Below are 20,987 nucleotides of genomic sequence, written 5' to 3'. Positions count from 1 at the left end.
AGGGGACAGTTTCTCTCCCTGGAGCAGCTGTGCAACAGCAAGTGGTAGAGTCAGATTTTAAGTGTGAAAACAGGTTCCAGAGCTGCAGATACGTCACCCTTCACAAGCACTGGTTTCATGGGACTGATATGTCGCTGTGTGCTCTTGGCAGCTGAGGAAAGAAATCAAAAGTTGTTAATTTGGCATCAGACAAATAGTTTTTAATGGATAATATGTTGGTCTATGTTCTTAAAATGATCAGCGATTCTTGGTTTCCTCGGTTCTATCAGGCTGAATGTCTAATTGATGAGGAAGCATCAGCCACCTTTACTCTGAAAATCAGTCCTTTTTAGACCATTTTATGATTGGCATTAAAAAGCATTGATTGCTTTGTCAACCTTTATCATAGCCCTTTTTGACTCATAAAGGCTTATAAGAAAAGAAAAGCAAACTTGCATGATGTTAATCATGAAGTATTTCCCAAAAGGCATATGTTTTCTTTAATTAGGTGTATTGGTACACAGCATGGATCACAAAGATGTTAATTATTAATGGAGGTAAATAAAGCAAGTACTGTATTGGTGGCTCTACCTTATGCTTACATTAGTTTTCAGGATTTTACTTTACTAACAACTGTTCTGCAAGTCACTTTGGAGAACGGTTATGTTTTAATGATGGCTAACAAAGCACCATCTTTCTGATACAGGTGATCTGTGCAAAATGCTCCGAGTTTAAACCACTTGCAGATAATAGCCGTCATAATCGAGTGTGTAAAGAGTGTTTTCTGCAGTTACCAGCAAGCCCATGCAGCCCTGGAGTGGAAGCAGTTGGAGAACAGAAGAAAAGACTAGCTGCAGAGGTACAGTATTTAGTAAGAAACTTTTTGTGTGCTAGCTGCCCTTGTGAGTGTCTCTTTTTTAAAAAAAAAAAAAAAAAAAACAACAAACCCTGTATTCATTTAAAACACATAAAATTGTTTGGTTATCTTTTTTTCCTGACCATGATATTTGACCCTCTGGCCTATAACTTGTGTTGAATGTGCAAAAGCATGGCATCCTTCTGAAAGACTGTCAGGATTCACTGAAGCTTTCTCAAACCTGCTATAATGCAGACTCTTTTCTCCAAGACATGACTTACACAAATTATTCTGTATAAACAAACTACTGCATCACAATTGCCACAGATGTCACCGAGCTTTATACCATGATAGCAGCACATCCTACCCTTATTTTTTACAAGAACAAGAAACGTATTGGCAAACTGATTTGTTTTATCCTCACCCACAACAACTGAACCTTCTCTTACCAATGCTTTTTTTAGACTACGGGCAGAGCTGTGAGTACCATTACGTGCCACGCTTTTCATGGGCCACCTTGAAGAAAAGGTTTTTATTTATTTTACCTGTGAAATACAGCCAGAAGTCACTACATGTGTAAAAGAGGACGTTCATCTCAGTTGAAAGTGAACCTACAGGGACATCAGATTCTTGAAAGAGCCACTGACAAACTGAGAACTTCAGTGCAAATCACCCTCCCCCCTCATATACTGACCTACACCATCCTGCTTTGAGCACTGCATGGAAAATTGGGGAACAGTTGCAGCCTAGCCTGAAAAACATCTTACCTTGAAAAACATCTTTCTGGAAGTCACCCCTCAGAGCCATCAGACTGCCTTCTAGCCTTGTTATACTCCTCACCAGAACCAACCTGTGTGGAAAAGAGCTAGACTCTGAGCAGAAATGTAAACCTGCCAGTGCATATCCAGAGCTCCTGTAATAAATGCTTCCTCACACAGTCTTCTTAGATCCTGCCATGCTCTGCTTCCCAGCATCTCATATATCTTTCCAGGCCACTAAATGTATCTACACAGGTAAAATTACACCAGCACGGTGTCCCAGAGTGAACTCTGCTGCTCAGGTGCTTTGTCAGCTTTGTACCCAAACACATCCAGAATCTCAGAAATATAAAGCAGGGTAAAGCTGCTAATGCACACTGTCCTTCCCGGAGCTACCATGGAGCACAGAGAAGATTCTGGATCTGGACCTTGATACCATCAAGAACTTCGGATATACACTACAGCTATGCGTACAGATGATGAGCACTTAATATGCATCCGTATAGTCTGTGGTATCTCATGATAAACTTTCTAGCACTGTTTCAGCAGAGCTGTTCGCCAGTAAAGTGAAAACCTACATCTACCCAGCCAAGAGCTCTGTTAATCTGAAAAGTCAAAAAGCAAACCAGTGAAATGTGACCTATGGCTTTACTTTAGAAAGCAGATTACAGCAGAGGGCTGTAAAAACCCAAGGAAAAGAATCAGTTTTCCCTCATACACTCAGGCTTCTAACCTTCTGCTAAATCTTTAAGGATCAGGTAAAATGCAAGGAAGTAGGTGTATAAAAAAGAAAGATAAGAGCTGGTCTTTTTCTTTCCCTCCTATTTACATTAAACTTTCTTAACAAGCTTAATAGCCTTAATAGGAGATTGCCACTTTACAGATGTTACTAGCAGATGCCCCAGGAGACTTCTGTGCAAAGTCTAATGTGAACAGGAATTTTGTTTTTCTTTGTTTTCTATCAGAAGACAAAACTTTTGTTTCAGTCTTTTTTTTGCCCTAGTGCTCTCTGATTTGGCTCGCATCTCTGCATCCATGCACAAGAATGTCTGTTAATACACCTTTTCCATTAATTTGAAATCATCTCCCAGCCTACTTTGCTAAGAAAGAAACTAGCTGTATCATCTGAATTACCATTCCCAGTGGAGGTGGAATTTAACTTCATGTCCGCTGGGAACGGCAGTTCAGCGTCTGCCTCTATTACATGGAATTGTGCTATTTCTTGATGGTATATAATAAGGATTAAACTTCTGTTCAGTTATGGGCTATCCAGCATTTGCCCTACAGTATTATTTGACTGGACCACTTAAATTAAGTATATTTGATTAATATAATAACAAGACAATTCTAAGTATTTTGCTCACGCATCCATGAAAACAGCTTTTTTTTTTTTTCTCCTTCATCCAGAAGCAAAACATCTTAGCAGCTGAAAACAGCCTCTTCAGCAGCTACCTCCAGTTCCTTGAAAAAGGGAAGACTTGGTACAAAATGTGGGTGACCATCCCCAAGACTGAACCTCTTGTTCTGTATCTGCAAGGAAGTAGCCAGGTAAAAAGACATTCAGGGGGAAAAAAAAAAGCCTAAGTTTAAATATGTTAAGCTGAGAAATAGGTCAAAGGATTTGGCTTGGTTTCAACAACAAAAATGAAGTTGGTATTCTGAATATAGTACAAAGCCTCAGAGATTTCAGATTTCCTTGTTATCTGTAGTTACTGCTGATACAGTTGTGAGCAGATGTTTAAGCTCGTAGCTCTTCTTTTCCATTTTTTAACAAAAAAAGGACAAAACTAGGATAATTTGGTTATATTTTGGGTTTTTTAGAGCTTTCAAACAGGTATATCCAAAGGTTTTATTACCCTGTTATTAGGGAAAGCACTTTCCTGTAAAATGTATAGAGCTGTAAAGCAGGCTGAATATTGCAATTGCTGGTTCAAGCTTTTCTTTTTTTTAAAACCTAGTTCTGGGTTGAGAGGGTGGATGAATTTGTGGAAATGTAGATGGATGTTCTTCAGCCTGAAAAATGGACTGTGTTTGGTAAAGCTCCATGTCGTAGCATCATGTGATTTTATCTTGACTTGAAATAATTACTGTGGTAAGCATTTTTTTCTGAAGTGTGCTGTTGAAGCTAACCAACATTCGTGTGTGATGAAAGTCAGGTGATAGAAATATCTATATCCAAGATAGAATATCCAAAATAGAAATATCAGTCAGGCTTTCTTAGTGCTGAAGATAAAGAATGACAATGCTGAAGTGAGATCCCCCATATCCAGTTTTGTATTTGGCATTTGACACGTTTACATACAGCTTTGTTTTATCTCCTGAGTGGGATGGAAGAAGAAATGGGTCCGAATTCAGCCTACCATTACCTTGCTGTAACTGTGGTGATACAAAGGGTTTGCTTTTTATTAGCATCAGTTTCTACGGCTGTAGCTAGGAACGGTCTGGGAACTAAATATTACCCATGACTTTATAAAGCTATTCAAAGTAAAGCTTACCCCATAGCAAACGTTCAACAGGAGACACACGTTGTCCTTAGAAGTCTGTTTTGCTGCTTGTCAGCAAGAACACCTCTAGTTTTAAAAAAAGTGTGTGTAATGTTTTAAGCATACTGCGCAAGAGGCTGAAAGCCTGAGTGTGGAGCTCCAGACAGCCCGCTTGGCTTCGTCTGGGGTCCACAGCCCACACAAGCTTCCAGTTCATCCCGCGGGAAGGGAGCTGCCTGCCTTCACTCCTAGGCGACAGGAGATGCAGGACTGAAATTACAAGTTGAAAAAGCAAATGGCCTCAAACAAGGCACTAAAATGCAGCAAACCCAATCTTTAGATCTCAGAGTCTGGGGAAAGGAAAAAAGCTTTAAAAAGCAAAGCAGAGGGAATGTTGTCGCTGCGTAACTTTTCAGCTGACGTGAAAGCTGTCTTCAGCAAAGGACCAGTGCAAGGCCTGTACCCATACAAACCATGCCAGAATGTCTCACACAGGCAAGCTTAGCGAAGGAGAGTGAGAGTAGAGGGAGACGGGTCTAAATTCTTTCACCTTCCTCACCCAGGAGCAACGTACGTCATCTAAGAGAGACTGGAATGAGGAGCTGAGAGGAAGCAATGCCTCTTACACTGTATGACCTAGAAAGACAATTTCTCCTAATGCCCAACTGATGGTCGCAGAACAGCACAAATAATAACCCATAGGATATAAATCGGCTGTATTTAGTGCACGGCAGAATGATGCTTGATTCTCCAGGCCCCCTCCTGACAGTCATGCAAAGCCAGGGTTGGAAGCTGGAGGAGCTTCTGTGCTTCAGATGCTGTGTTCTTTGCTCCATGTCCTGCCAAATTTGATCTTGAGCCTCTGTTGATACTGTTAGTAAGATCCTGTTTTTTAGGGGAAGAGGGTGCCTTTGACACTGGTTGTCGATTTTACGACAGTTAAATTTAGAGGTTAGTGTTCTCAACTATTTCAGGTGTGAGATAAATCTCCCAATGAAGTGGCAAGAAAGCATATCGGGCAAGGCTGATCTATCTTACATTCAATAACCAAGCTAAGATTTACTATCAGGAAGCACTAGTTGCAGGCTGAGACTATAAACAACAAAACTTAATCCCTTCTTCAAGGGCCTACCATTCCCACTCGTATACTTTTTTCAATTTGCATACAGCTGAAGGAAAGAATTACGAAGCAAAGCTCATTCCTTAATATTAACCCAATGTTCTTGTTAGTTCTGGTTTACATAGTATACACTAGACTTCTGAGAAAAATCTCTTCCAGAGCTTCTTTCCTGGTGCCTGAGTGGAATCAGTCAGGAACCACTCACGTGCTTCAGTGTTATTTTCTCAGGTGTTGTTTTGTTCTGTGCAACCATGTCAATACACCTTACAAACTTCTTTAGTCCTGCAAAAAAGCATTTTGGTGCCTAAAAAAAGGTGCCTTTTGGAATAATATTGCCAACAATGGTATTATCTTGAAACACAGACCAAGTGAACATAGGAGTTTGAAAGTTTGGGGATTATTTTTAAAAAGAACAGAAAGAATAGCTGCCTCTTGGGAAGAAGTAAACCAACCTGAATCTGGAGCTTCTGATACAGTAAAAGCCCTACAGAGCTTTCATCCTCTGCACCACTGGCCCTCACGCCAAAGGAGGGGTGCCAGTGAAGATGGAAATACTACTTTTGCTTTAGATTCTTGTTCCAGGAGAATGAATTATTCCCCTGAGTGTTCACGGTTTAATCTTGTATGAGGCTTTATGCATGACGATAAAATTCACACCTTATTTAGGTATGGAAATCACACCAATTTTATCTGTCCTCAAACTGAGACAGAATTTGTGCAGCTGCTCATCGTGTTTATCTGAGTGGAATTATAAGAGTTTGCTTATAAGCAAAGAACATCTCAAGCTTAAGGATCAGCAGTTTTATAGAAATTAGTCTGTCTTTCCAAGGGCTTCACCTGGAGCTTTGGCCCCCGTTGGCCTTGTAAAATGCACAGCTACCTCCACAGCTCTGACATTAACTTACACCTGATTGAGAAATGCAGAGTTAAGGAAAGGAGTCCCAGCTACCTAGAGAAGTAATGAATGTTGGAGAAATGCAGAGGGTAAATGTAGTATAATGAGAGTTAGTGGGTATAATAATTACCAGGTTTGATCCAAGAGAAAATTTTGCTTTATAAATTCTGAAGAAAAATCTTTTATTCATCATGTAAATGTGCTTTAGTCCTAGAAAATAAGGGAGTAGATGGGTTTGAAGTTGAGCTCAGGGTTTTAGAGAAGTATTTTTGTGGCTTGTCTGATGACCCTGTTTAGGTGAAGCTTTAATTGGCCCTGCACAAAACTCTGCTTATTGTTTTACCTGGTCCTGCAGAGCTTTGCCTCTTGGCATGCCATTGAGTCACAGGAGTCTCAACGGTTTGTGCAAGGTTGGGATTAGACCATAAATAGGTAAAGAGTGGAGCTTGGGTGAGAAAAACAGGCATTTTCTAAGCCTACTCAAAAGTAGTAGTGGAAGATGGTAGTGGCCCATCAGTGGGTAGCTGTTGTTCTGTGTATTTGTGTAAGACACCTTGTACACTGCAGAGAGATGTGCAGCGCGAGAGGGATGTCTGTATGGAAGGGTGCGTGAAGTAGAAGTGCCTATAGGATGGAATTGAGCTACCATTCCCAAATCTTCAACCAGGGCGTTGTAATGGCTGTAATAGAGAAATAAATGTTGCTGTAATTACCCAGATAAATAACCCATTAGTGTTATGCTGCTTAGAGTTAGGATGAGTGCACAGTGCTTGTGATTACTGACGGTATTACACACCCAGTAGATTCTCGTGTATCACTCACTAGCTCAGGAAAATGGTTGAAATCAACCCTAAACCAAAGCTCTTCTCAGCACTGGGTAGTTTGCTTTGATGAAATACTGATACACAACCCTAGTATGTTGCATACAGAAATATTTTAACAAATCCACACAATTCAACCAGCCAAATCCAGCAGGCTCTTCAAAATTGAATATGAAATTTATCTCTCTGTAAGGCCTGTGAATCCTACTTACATGCTTGATGCAAGGCCCAAATTCCTTCTGGGTGCAGAATAGCCCCTGGATTTGCTGGACTCCAGGTAGGAGGGGAAGGGCTTTGTGTCAGAGGAAATACAGAGATGCTCATGGTCCCTCAGAGACATCTGGTTTGGGGGTGTGGTATGACTCGAGGCTGAGTGCTTCACCTTTATCTGTCAGTAGTGCAGCTGTTCAGAGATAATTCAAAACCCTTCCTTTTGGATCAGGCAGGTACAGAGAAAGTGGCAAAGGCATCATATTAAGAAAAGGGAGGAAGCAAGACCAAAGGCAGTCTGCTTAATTTGCCTGTGTCTGCACGTGTTGGGTAGGTGTAACGTGTACGATTCAAACATCAGTTTGCTTTTATGCTGCACTTCTTGGCTACAAAAGATACCATTTTTCATTGTCGTGGACAACCGCCAGTTGTATATGTGACAAGTCTGAGTGTGTATTTTTCTAAACCCAGACCAGTGAAGCAGACATGGTTGAGCTTGCATGTGCTCTCGTGCATTTTGTGTTCATCAGTCCCATATTTGCTTGCTTTAGCACTGCCATGTGTCAGGTCTAGAGCTACTCTGTAGATGCCAGTTCAGACTTCTGCATGTGCAAGACCTCCCTGCTCTTGTGGATGCAGCTGTGGGGTCAGGGTCTAGAAATTGTATGCTGCTTTCAAGGCAAGTACTTACACTCAAATAGGAACTGAATTCTTTAGTGTTTGACCTAAAGCTGCCATAAATCTACTTGAATAGCGCTTGGTCTTCAAGCAGATGGACTCTGGCATTTTTGCATAACAGTAATGAGTAGTAGATTAATAAATCAGGATTTAAGAAAATGTGTAGACACATTTTTGACTGTATTTTTTGCTCCTTTAGTTAATGTATGTGTTTGCATTGATGTGAGCAGTTCTGAAACTTGAATTACTTTAGTCTAAGCGTTAGAAAAGTAGATTTTTTTTTTTTTTGCTATTCTTCCCAGAACTGTGGTCCCCTTTCAGATTTACTAAGTCATCTGCATTCAGCGTGGGGTGACAAAAGAATTATGTTGCCACCTTTTTGTGGGGTGCCTTGTTAGATTTGGTATGAGGCTGCTACACAAGTAGCTGCTACAAGAGGCAACAGCTTCTTACAGATGTTTGATCCCTGTGTGGTTTAGACTTCAGTTCGGGGACGCACCTTTGAAAATGCTTTGCTGGCATCGGTTGAAATGTGTTGTTTGGTCATGGCACACCCTGCCTTGCCAACGTATGCCTTTCCTGAGAGCTTACTAGGGGGGTTGGTTGATGTTCAAGATGTGACCGTTACAGAGCTGTGTTGCTCCTTAGATCTGTGAATTAATCTGGCCTTTAAAGGATGTTCAAGAATCTGAGCTTAGACTTCCTTGACAACTCTGAAAGACATCATAAATAACCCAAGACCTTCTGAGAAGATTCACTGATTACTTTAAAATCTGAAATTCTGTTTTATTTCAAAGTCTCTTCCCTGGTAGTTGTCTTTGTATCTCTCAGTGTCCCTCTCTGCTTATTTGCCTCCTTTTAACCAATCTTAGAAATGTCCCATGAGGTTCAAAAGGGACTATGCTGAACTGTTCTCAGCTGGATCTGCAAAGATTTTTTTGTAAATGACAACGTGCATAAGTTACATGAAGTTGTATGAAAATCCCCAGCCATGCCACTGCCGGATCTGTATTCTTACAGCGAAAGAGAATCTGTTAAAAAGAGAAGAAAGCACCAATAAGTCATGGCCTTTTATTGTTTTAAGTTAAGCAGTCAGTACTGCCTCTTGTCTGTTTTCTACGCTGCAGTGCTGAACACGGAGCGGAACACGCGTGCTCTGGAACGGCACTCGTGTGCTGCTGGAGGCCCGTAGGTGCGTGGTGGCCGTGGGCAGGGCTGGCAGGCTGCGGCTCTGGCACCGAGGGGTTGTCAGCTGGCAGCACACCCGGAGACACCCCGCTTGGATGGGGGTTGTGGTGTAGCTGCCTAGCCTGAGTGTGTGCCTGGCGACCTTGTCTCGGGTGTAGGGTAATGCATCTCCAATCACATCGTACTGCTTCAAAGTGAGTTTTAAACTGTTTGAAACGGGCTTTTCCTTAATCCCATTGAGAGGAATCCTTCCCTGCGCAGGATACCCCCGCCCCTCCCGTTTCAAATACCATTTGCTGGTGAATTTTTACATTTGTTCTTTCTTCTTTAGGATGGACGGAGCCCACGTCCTATTCCTCTGCCTGGATACGAAGTCAGCTTACCAGGTTCTGGTGAGAAGTTTGAAGTGAAGCATGTTTTTAAGCTTTGCCAGTCCCAGCAAACTCTGTATTTCAGTGCAGAAGATGAAGAACTGCAGATTAAATGGATGGAAATTCTCACCAAAGCAGCCAAAGGGGAAACTGAAGATACAGCTGAAGGGCTTGGCAACCCATAGAGCAAGTTCCATTTAGTTTCTTTCCTACATGCTATAAACCATCACTTGAATTTGGTATTCATGGCACTTTGGAATCTGTATGGCTTTATATTTTCATGTGTCTGCATAGGAAATTCCGTGTTTTCTCTCCTTTTATTGCACATTTCTCACGTACAGTAGTTACCTGGCATATATTATGTTAAAGGTAGTTGTAGTTGTTGATGGTGTCGATGCTGGTTTTAAAACAAAAGACAAGGAGAAAAGCATTAATTTTAACAAAGGTAATGGAAAACCATCGGTCTCTTGTTTTCCTAAATGTATATTTTCCAGTCCTTTGATTGCTGTTCAGTACAGGATGTGTATAGTCTGTGATTAGTTCTATAAATGCTGCCTTTTAAGTTAAATGTTGTAAAGGCTTGTGCTGGCCACTGACATTCCGTTCTCTGTCCTTTCCCTCCTGGTAAAAGGTCTTTGTGAAGTGTGAGCAATGTACTGAATATTTTCCCTTTGCTAAAACTATGTCTCTGCTATTTTGAGATGACCTGTTCACAAGACAAATACTGTAGAAGGGACTTCTAAAAATGACTGCAAACTGTGCAGAAAAGAACATTAAGAAGCCTCATTGATTTTAAGCATTTATAATGTTGTTTTGTTTTCTTTTGAAACCGATACCTACCTTCCTTCTATTTGAACCCATTTTGATGTAAGTGAACAAACGTTTTATACTGCAAACTGGGTTATGATCAATAAACAAGAACATTTTTAGTACACTCAGTACAAAAAGGTGACTTTTTTGTTGTATCGGTTAATTTAAAGTGACCTAGAATTTATTTATATAATTTGTAAATAATGTTTCATAAGTATTTTAAGAATTTTTAAAATATCTCAGCTAATTAACAGGATTTAGTGCATAGAATAAGAGGTATTTGTATGAACTGAATTTGTAATTTAATTTTCCTGTTCACTTGTATTTGTCTTATTTTCAAACTTAAGTGCTTATCTATTTAAATAAAAACTCATACAGTTAACTCCTTAGCCAGGTTTTCCAAGGTACAGCAAGCTTTAGGTCAACATTTAATATACATTTAAAAAAACAAACAAAAACCAAACCAACCAAACAAAAAGGGCGTGTCTGTTCCTAGTGGTAGTAAGCATGTAGTAGTGATAAAAATGAAATAAAATCTGTCACAGTACTGTATTTTTAAATGGTTTGGTTTAACTTCTGTTTCCTCTTCAGCCTTCTACATTTTCTGATACTGGTAGAAAGAAAGAGCTACTCCGTACAGAGTTTGTTAGGATTGTTGAAAATCAGTGATCTGCATCAGTGAGTATTTTTCTTACCTAGAGAAAAGGATTTGGTTTTTTCCTTGTTTGGGTTTTGTGTTGGGTTTGGGTTTGTTTTTTTTTTTTTTTTACATTGGTATAATAAATCATATACCTGAGGTCCATGATACTAAAATTAGAAGCCATGTATTTAATTAGCTACTGGTAAAATTTCATGAGACTTGCATCTTCTCGCTCCTCCCTACCCACCCCTTCTGATCAGTTAGCATGGAAAAGGTTTCTTGCAGAGTAATTTTTGTCACATAGTTCATGAAAAGGAATTCTTTTCAGTGTATGTTGTTTCTTCCCCTGAGCTTCCCTGAAAATGTAATGATGTAGAATGCTTGCCTTGAAAATTTACTCATTTTGTAATATTTCTGGTTTGGGGTTTTTCGGTTGTTTTTTGTTTTGATTGGGGGGGGAGCATGTTGGTTTTTTAAAGTTTTTTACAATTTTTCTCCATTTTTGGGTTGTTTTTTTTTTTGTAACTAAGTATGTCAAAATACACATCGACTGATTTTATATTCCTCAGTTCACCTTCTTTTTAAACAAAAAAGTTGCAAAAAATATTTGTAGCGTACCTGCGGTGTTAACACACGATGGCACCCATGGGCACTTGTGTCACGGTTCTCATGCAGCCCCTTTGTTTCCAGCGTGTCTTTCCACTTTCAGGGGACATGGCCAGGAACCTGCCTGGGGAATCTCTGCTTTATGACTAAGCCCAAATCATCAAGAGCTTTTATAGTTTAAAGCCAGCGACTTAAACCTTTTCTGGAAAACTCTAATACAAGTCCATGGCAGATCCCAGAGCTCTGCTCTTGTTCGATACAGCATGAAAATGCTCAGCCTAGAGACTAAAATGAAACCACTCATGGTGTTACAGATTGCCATCTCACTCCCTCGGTCACGGTCAGCAGTGTGACTGTTGCCCAGGTCAGTGGTACTTCTCCAATCGCCTCATTTCAAAGCCTGATTTAGCTCCTGGTGAAGCTGAAGGAACAGTCTCTGCTGACCACAGTTGGAGCTACGTTGTACTGGAGCGAGCTAACTCTCATCCTTTTTTTGATGTTATTCAGGCTGTGGATTATTCTTTCCTGTTCTTGGGACACATGTGTGTCATTTACATAAATGAATTCAGTGATAGGAAGGTTGAGAACATGATCCTGGGAGATTAATCTTTCAGAGCATCTGAATGCACATCTTTCAAGAATACAAGGAATAATCACTTCAGACTTCCTTGAATCCTGATTAATTCACGTATCCTGCCACATCAAGGAAATAAGCTGCTTTTTTCTTTTTTTTTTTTTTTAATTTATGAACCAAAAGAAGGCCTGAGATGATGACAGTCTAGTTCACATGATGATAAACAGGCATGCCAAAATTGCAGTCAGCTAAGACAAGCAGGGGTCCATGAAGACGTGAAAGAGATAAATACTACCCTTTAGTAGATCTTACTCAGAGAACAGGCAGCAATACTTGTTTCTTGTTCTTTGGGATAAGGTAACAAAGGATTAGGGTTTTTCTTGCCTATTTTGCATCCTAGCATAGTTTCCCAGAAACAGCTGCCCAGCAATACTGAAACTGTAGATTAAAATTGGTGGTTAACCTATCTGACAGCCACTTTACTTCCCTCATTGTCTTTCACCAGCACCATGGAACATTTAACTGCTAAATATAAATGACTGCATATCCTGTAAACAAGCACCTTCCCTTTTTACATATCTACCATTTCTCTTTTTCTGTTCTTCTATCCATAAGGGGCATGGCAAGGTTTTTCCTTGGGCTTGTGCTTATGTCTGGCTTTTCACTTGGCTGGGCACTCTGCAGGCCCAGGGAAGCTTGGCGAAGTTGAGTGATTGCATTTTGCTGTAAAATGAAATAGTGATAAAACAGGCTTTTCAGAAAGCAGTTGCTGGCTGTCCTCACCGATACTGTGTGGACTGTGACCACAGGAGTTTAGACTAGAGGAAGAATTCTGTTTGTTGTGTCTGAAATAGAGTTTTGGGGACCTATAACCAGCTTATGTTGGATGACTTGTTCAAATGCAGCAAAATAAACTTAGCCTTCTTAGAATTGCTGCTAGCATCAACGTCAAAGGGCTGCTCTCAAGTCACTCATTGCCCAGCCCGTGTTTGTGCTTGGAATTGCCCTGACCCATGTGCAGGACCTTGTATTTGGCGTTGTTGAACTTCATGAGGTTCACATGGTCCCACCTCTCCAGCCTGTCCAGGTCCCTCTGGATGGCACATCCCATCCCTCCAGCATGTCCACTGCACCACACAGCTTGATGACGTCAGCAAACTTGCTGAGTGAGGGTGCCTTGATCCCACTGTCCGTGTCGCCAACAAAGATGTTAACTAACGCTGGTCTCAACACTGACCCCTGAGGACGCCACTCACCACTGCTGTCCATCAAACCGTTGACCACTATTGTTTTAGTGTGACCATCCAGCCTATTCCTTATCCACCGAGTGGTCCATCTGTCAAATCCATGTCTCCAATTTAGAGACAAAGATGTCACGTGGGACAGTGTCAAATGCTTTGCACCAGTCCCTGTAGATGACGTCCGTTGCTCTTCCCTTGTCCACCAATGCTGTAACTCAGTCGTAGAAGGCCACCAAATCCATCAGGCACAATTTGCCCTTAGTGAAGCCATGTTGGCTGTCACCAATCACCTCCCTATTTTCCATGTGCCCTAGCAGAGTTTCCAGGAGGATCTCCTCCATGATCTTGCCAAGCACAGAGGTGAGACAGACTGGCCTGGGTCTTCTGTTTTTCCCTGTTTTCAAAATGGGGGTTATGTTTCCCCTTTTCCAGTCAGTGGGAACTTCACTGGACTGCCACGACTTCTCAAATGTGATGGATAGTGGCTGAGCCACTTCATCCGCCAGTTCTCTCAGGACCCGTGGATGCATCTCATCAGTCCCATGGACTTGTGCAACTTGAGGTTTCTTAGATGGTCCCAAACCTGCTCTTCTCCTACAGTGGGCAGTTCTTCATTCTCCTAGTCCCTGCTTTTGCTTTCCATGTTCTTGGCCAGTGTGGCTGGAGCACTTGCCCATGAAGACTGAGGCAAAAAAGTCCTTGGGTACCTCAGCCTTCACCATATCCTGGGTAACCACGTCTCCCATTTCCTTCTGGAGAGGGCCCACATTTTTCCTAGTTTTCCTTTTATCACCGACAGCTACAAAAGCATTTCTTGTTGCCCTTGACATTCCTGGACAAATTTAATTCTGTCAGGGCTTTAGCTTTCCTAACCTGATCCCTGGCTGCTCAGGCAGTTTCTCTGTATCCCTGCCAGGCTACCTGTCCTTGCTTCCACCCTCTGTAGGCTTCCTTCTTGTGTTTGAGCTTGTCCAGGAGCTCCTTGTTCATCCATGCAGCCTCCTGGTGTTCTTACCTGACTTCCTATTTGTCGGGATGCATCACTCCTGAGCTTGGAGGAGGTGATCCCTGAACATCAACCAGCTTTCTTGGGCCCCTCTTCCCTGCAGGGCTTTATCCCATGTTACTCTGCCAAGCAGATCGCTGAAGAGGCCCCAGGCTGCTCTCCTGAAGTCCAGGGTAGCAAACTTGCTGTGCACCCTCCTCACTGCCCTAAGGCTCTTGAACTGCACCATTTCATGGTCCCTGCAGCCAAGGCTGCCCTTGAGCTTCACACTCCCCACCAGCCCCTCCTTGTTGGTGAGAACAAGGTTCCAGCACAGTACCTCTCCTCTTTGGCTCCTCTGTCACTTGGAGAAGGAAGTGGTCATCAATGAATTCCAGGAACCTCCTGGATTGCTTATGCCCTGCTGTGTTGTCCCTCCAACAGATATCGGAGTGGTTGGATTCCTCCGTGAGGACCACAACTTGTGAACGTGAGGCTGCTCCTATCTGTCTACAGAGGGTGAGCATCCGTTCTGTCTTCCTGGTTGGGTGGCCTATAGCGGACCCCCCCTGTAATGTCCCCTGTCCCTGCCCTCCCTTTAATCCTGACCCATAAGCTCTCAGTCGGCTCCTCGCCCATCCCCAGGCAGAGCTCCACGCATGTAGCTCGTCACTGACCTAGAGGGAGACCCCCCTCCTTCTGTCCCCTGCCTGTCCTTCCTAAAGAGCCTGTACCCTTCCGTTCCAACACTCCAGCCATAGGAGCCATCCCCCACATCTCTGTGGTGGCAATACGGTCGTAGCCCTGCAGGCTCTAGCTCTTGTTTATTCCCCATGCTACGTGCATTTGCATTAGAGGCATTTAGGTTGGGCCTCCGATGAAGCTGACTTACTGGCTGGAATTCCTCTGTGCTGCTCTCCAGGTGCTCTCCTGCTGCCCTGTGACCCCTCTCCAGGCTCTGGGCATCTATTACTGGCACCAGCACCAGACTGGTAGGAGAGGGATGGATTGAGGTTCCCCTCTGCTGTCAACTCTAGTTTAAAGCCTCTTCACCAGCCTGGCAAGCCTATGGCTGGAGATGCTCTTCCCCTTCTGACAGATGGGCCCCATCAGCCCCCAGTAGACCCTATGCTGAAGCTGTAAAGGGATCTCAGGAAGTTTTAATTTTCAACACTTTGAAGCTGCCTGTGCTGTTAAGTTATAGCAGTTTGGGTGCTCTGGGCAAATCTGGAAGTGTTGGGATGTACACACAGGCAGCCATTGATAGGAAGGTGTTTCAGGAACTCAGGGCCATTGTGCTGTTCATAGGGTGGACAGTCCATTTAGTTTTTTAACAAGGAAAATTGTGCGTTGGGTTTTCAGAAGTCTTAATTACACTGAATGCTGCTGAAACCACATCATGAAGAAAGGGCGTAACTCAGCAACAGAATTTAAATAGGAAAACCTTTGTAGTGAAAACAACGTGAAAATGAAATAAACTTAATGTGTGTGTCATACAACTCTTAGAGCTAGGTAGGACTTCAGGGGTGGTGTATCAACAGCTGGGGAGAGACAGCAATAATGTGCTAGTTTGGGTAGTAAAATTTTTACATTACAGAATAATTTTTATATTACAGAAGAGAGAAAATCTGAAGGCTGTGCCAGAGACACCCATTGCTAAAATCATGCTGGGTCCTGCGCACATCCAGTTCACCTGGTAAGAGCTAGACCTATTTGCAGAACTTCAGTGCTCAGCGAGAGGGTATGGACCACATGCTCGTCAATCCCTTTTGATAATCAAGCTCCAAATTCCTCTGTTAACCAGTGTCAAGAAGCATCAAATTCATGGAGTTGGGTGGCAAAAGGTCTCCTTGAAGTCATGGTGACAGTGTAAGATTGGATTGACTCAATCAGCCACAACAGGCGTGTCTGTTGGGGTTTGTCAGTAGTGTATGACCCGGGGGTGTGTCCATGTGTGCTGCTGTGTTTCAGTAGGAAGGGGACTTGCCATAATGCTCTTGTTCCTAAAAGCAAAGCTTAAAGGTAAGTGAATGATGCTCTCCTCTGAGCGAGTGAAGCAGTGGGACTTCTGACTGCGTTTTGTACAAAAGCAATCAGTCTTTGTTGTCTCTGTTAATGGAAAAGTTTCTGGGGAAAGGGAGATAGGGCATACCTGTAATCATCTTACAGCTGTTGCACAAAATGAGACAGTAGAGAGTAACTTCCTCAGTTATGTGGATCTGAATCCTCCCTGGAGCAGCTTCATCCTGTGCACTGAATGCATATCTCAATACTTGGGAAAAGGGGATCAAATTAAACATCTACAGACAGTGGATACACTGAATATGGCCCAATTCTTAAGTCATTAGTTTTGCAGCGTAATGTTTATCAAGTAATTTCAGGAGAGGGTTGAAATGGTTTTTGCTTAAAAAGGTAATTTCATTGAAAAAAACCCACAAACTATGATCTTTCTCCCACTTTCATTATCCAAAGAGTTGCAACAGCAAAGATTTGTGCCATAAGCTAATAAATGGAATCATTATTGAATGTCACCAAATAAATCACAGGTAGGGGTTTGAGAGAGGGGAGTAGTGCAAGTGGTTTTGCTGAGTTAATGGTCAGGCATTTGTGTGTGACTCTGCAACTGAGGAGTGACTGGGACCTGGTAACACCCAGCCCATGGAGGAATTCCGAAATTCATGTCTGCGCAGGACCATAGCTATAATTCACAGGGCACAGGAGGAGTGGGGCTGCTTTGCTAGCTCTGCACTAGCAGCTCTCCTTCTCCTGTCCTTACACTCCCAGCTGTCATGCTGCATCTGGAGGTATTGCAGTAGTTGGGGACTTTGTAAATAGACAACCAGAAGGTGTCCATAGTTAGGGCTTAAGGCCTAAGTGAAAGGAGGGAGAGTGCTAGAGCTGGTGGTAAGACATGACCCAAGTTCCCAGATACATATTTTAGCATAGCACTAGAGAATATATTGCAAGGTAAGAAACCACAATGTGCTGTGTTGTTTCCTATAGTCTGGTGATCATCTGCAATTAGTAAAAGCTTGTGTGATTTTTAAAGCTGCTAGTCCTGGGGAATGTGTGAGGAAGGTCAATAAATAATACACAGAGAGAAACGGCTAGGGAATAACTGAGTTAAGTTAAACAGAAAAATAAAAAGATATCCTGAGGACAGATGCTTACTGAAAAAAAAAAAAAAAAAAAAAGAGAGTGTATTTGCCCTGTGAAGAAGCTTTTCCCCTTTGTTCCAGCCATTGCAAAGAGCCACTTCAGCCTGGTCGTGCCCTGGGAGGAGGTGGGTGAATGTGGCCCCAAGCAGGTTGTAAATCCCAGAGCAATCTTATAAGAAGGTGTGTTTTATTAGCTGTTTCCATGCAGGGAGTACTAAAGTGGTAGGCACCAATTAATTAGACACACAAAATCATTTAGAGGAACATAGCAATTCCTGAAGAATTTCCATTTTCCTGCCACCTCCTTTCCTGTCCTATGCTTTGGATGTACCTAATAGTTTTTGTGGTTTTTCAAGCTCATTGTTTTTGCTGTGTCTATGGATCACCTTTCTGCCCTTCAAAATTCTACTTTAAAGGAAATATGTTGTGTAGCCTTATTTGCATGTTCAGTTGAAGGGAAAAATACCATCTGGAAGTGGGAGCTAGACATATTTACTCTGAGCTGTGGCTAAATTTAAGTCTTCAGAAGCATACCACGTTAAAACACACATTTTCTTATGAAGTAGCACTGGATATGCAGTGGGTACACAAAGTCACACTGAAATGTGCCTAAACTGTGACTGCAGTATGGTGCAGGGAGATGCAACCTGCCTTCTGGTGGACAGTGGAGAAGAAGCAATAAACATCTTCAGGGTAAGCAGGAGCGCACAGAAACAGAAGAATGCTTCCGTCCCCTTTGGGCCACCTGCTTTCCTTTGCTTTTATTTCCCTCTGCTTTGTCTTAGTTCTTTACCCCATCACTGCAGTTTACTCCCCAAACCTCCTTCCTTGTCCTTGGCCCTCTCCCCGCACATGAGTTGCTTGGGTGCCGCTCCTGCGCTTGCTGACAAGTTATGTCCTGGCGGATCTTCCCAAGCTCCCCTCCACCAGGTAGCTCCTCAGGTTGACTGACACAAATGATGAAGTGCTATGCGGCGCTGCTTTCGAGTCTTTAATAAGGAATTAGCCCATGTTCATTAAACATGCTCTCTTGTTGCTAATGAGGTCTCAAATCAACATCTTGGTGACAAACACCTGATGCCGCTCCCTGTCTCATGCCAAGTGCTTAACCGTGCTGTGAAACGCAAAGTCTTTCTGCTGAAAAATAACTTCTTTCTCTTTTAACCTGGGTTATTTTATGCCTGATGCTGCCACCAAGTATTCTTCTATTTACTCCTGCTCTTCCAGCAACACTAAGTAGGAAGAGGAACGTATGGCTGAGATCTGCAGGGTGTTAATAGTCCATGGGCCACAGCCACCTGTGCTTTTGTGGATCACAGTGCAACGTCTCAAAGTTTTACTTTCCAGCAGAGGACTCTTATCCTCCTCACAGGCACATTGATGCAAAAGCCAGTAGTTAAATAAAACCTGTGTCCATCCCTGCTCCAACTGAGCCACGGCACTTTGTAGACACTGACTGAAATTAGGGCACAATGGTTGGGTTTTGTATTTTGGGGCTTTTTTCCTTACTACCCTGAAGAAACTGTGGAGATGGTAACCCTCCATGGCGATGGGCAGTGGCAGTAACTTCATCTGCTGCAACTATGTGCATCTTCCTGAAGTTTAAGTCTCCAGAGACTTAAATTCAATGCTAGTTCCCTTCCCACATCTTTTGTGTCTGCACCCACAAAATAATTGCTTGCAAATTGATACGAGCTTGTTAATGAGCTCGCCCTGGAAGGCTGAGCTGCTCAGCAGCACCTGGCTGAAGGAAGAGCCTGGACAGTGCCATCACTTGAGTGCCTGTGGTCCAAAGCAAGATGTGCTCACGGCAGCTTCTGAGTGGTGCTAGCTGGTATTCCCCATCTCAGTACTGTTATATTCATACCCCTAATTGCAATAACTGAAGAATTTCCACTGGTTGCCTATAAATCATTTATTATTCAGCAGTGTCATCCTTGAAAATGAGTAGTTGCTTGATTTTGGGGGTTGTGTTTTGACAGTGGATTTATTTTTTCAAATTTATAGATTTATCCTACTTTGATCTAGTGAGAACCGACAGCATGTTGTTTGGATATTCATCACAACCATCCTACCGTGCAAACTGTGACAAGCTGTTTAAGCTCAATCTCTTTTATTTTTATGTTTCAATCACCGACTTTTATAAAAATACATCGTAGGCATGCCATTTCTGCATAGTAAAGCTGAAAGTAACTGGCTGCAGTTCAGGGCTCCTGGTGGGGGCTGAAGGGACCATGAATGAAGAGAAAACGATAAGCCCTGACTGCAACTGGGGATGGTGTGGGAGACAGTCAGATGTGTAGGGGTAAGAGTGTGCATCTCCCTTCTGCCTGCCTGGAGAGTTTCCTATGGCTCCTGCAATTCCCACGCCCAGTTGGTGACATTTACCTAACACTTTATATTACACCCACTCACCTCAGCTTATGTCCTAAAATTATATCCAGTTTGGTCCACTAATTAAACCTGCATTTCACGCAGCCGGGCATGTCGTTGCTGGATACCAAGAGCAGCACCAGCAGAGACTGGCCCAAACTGGGGAGGCTGTGTGGCCATCCTCACCTTGTCCCTCAGCCACCACCTCTGTCCCACTGGCTAGAGAGTGTCATAGAGCAACTGTGCTCCCTTAGTGGGGGCTGTTTTAATGCTCACCTTCAGTACTCTGTTCTAGGGAAAGCAGACTCAGCACAAAAGTAAATAATAAATTAAAAAGTCTAAGATGTCCAACCTATCGCTCATTTATGAGTCATGAAGTTGTTTCAGGTGGTGATATTTTCTTCATTTTGCACCAGACTATGTTCTTGAATGTTGCTGCCTTACGAGATCACCGATAATGATATCTCAGTACAGGAATTGCCAATAATCTAAATGGTGATTTCTAGTAACTGTCAACAATCTTTAGGTTTAATTACCGCCATTAGCACTTTCTTTAATGGCAGTCTTAATAGAGAGTTCTGCATAAGCATCAGATAAATTGAAAAGAAAAACACAGGAGCTGGCAGTGGAGGGAAAATAGCTATAATTAAAAAGTGTGAAGCTTTGTTTTGTAATCTCTAAAAGTTTTCTGTATACACTGTACATAATGAAGCACTAATTTAGAATGCAATTTAGGTTGAATTTATTTTCAGTGGACTAGAAGAAATGAAAACCATCTCTTCATGAACAGAGCTAGGATTCAGTCCGTGGTTTAGCCTCCCCAGTTTTGTAGTGGGTTTGCATTTACACAAAGAACATGCTCTCTAGTCTGTAGTAAGTCGTTGAACTTGGTACCCCTCTGTCTCTGCTCAAGTTTCCCTTTGTGTGTCAAGGTTGTTGCAGGGAGTTTTTTGGTTCGGGTGGATTAGTTCACAGCAACAGTAAAGTTTCAATAAGATCTATAAAGGCTGCTTTAGTCACAAACAGTCTGTATCCTTCCAGAGAATGCTGCAAATGGTATGTTTTGAACAGATGCAATTGTCTGTTACTAAGAAATGCATCAATATGACACTCCTTTTGGTTAATGCAGAATGCAGGGAGTTGTGCAGGCTGCTCACAGTGATAACAGACCAGACTAGGAGAGGAAACAGTCATTCTGAACCTTGTGGTTCAGGTTAAAACAATGCCTTTGTTCTCTGAAA

General features: G+C 42.5%; 1 protein-coding gene across 6 annotated transcripts in view; it reads left to right on the top strand.

Moving 5' to 3' along the window:
• FGD3 (FYVE, RhoGEF and PH domain containing 3) overlaps positions 1-10,721 on the top strand; it is a 111,931-nt gene extending 101,210 nt beyond the window's left edge. For all 6 annotated transcript variants that reach the window (XM_074879851.1, XM_074879852.1, XM_074879854.1 and 3 more), the window contains 3 exons: positions 686-838; positions 3,001-3,141; positions 9,320-10,721. In XM_074879851.1, coding sequence (XP_074735952.1) covers positions 686-838; positions 3,001-3,141; positions 9,320-9,544 — 519 coding nt within the window. In that variant the 3' untranslated portion in view covers positions 9,545-10,721. The remainder of the gene's footprint in view (positions 1-685; positions 839-3,000; positions 3,142-9,319) is intronic.
• The last annotated feature ends 10,266 nt before the right edge of the window (positions 10,722-20,987 follow it).

This window comes from Strix uralensis, chromosome 10, assembly GCF_047716275.1.
Source record: "Strix uralensis isolate ZFMK-TIS-50842 chromosome 10, bStrUra1, whole genome shotgun sequence".
NCBI classification, from domain to species: domain Eukaryota; kingdom Metazoa; phylum Chordata; class Aves; order Strigiformes; family Strigidae; genus Strix; species Strix uralensis.
Note: the sequence above shows the minus strand (reverse complement) of the source record. Positions and strands in the feature narration are given on the sequence as shown.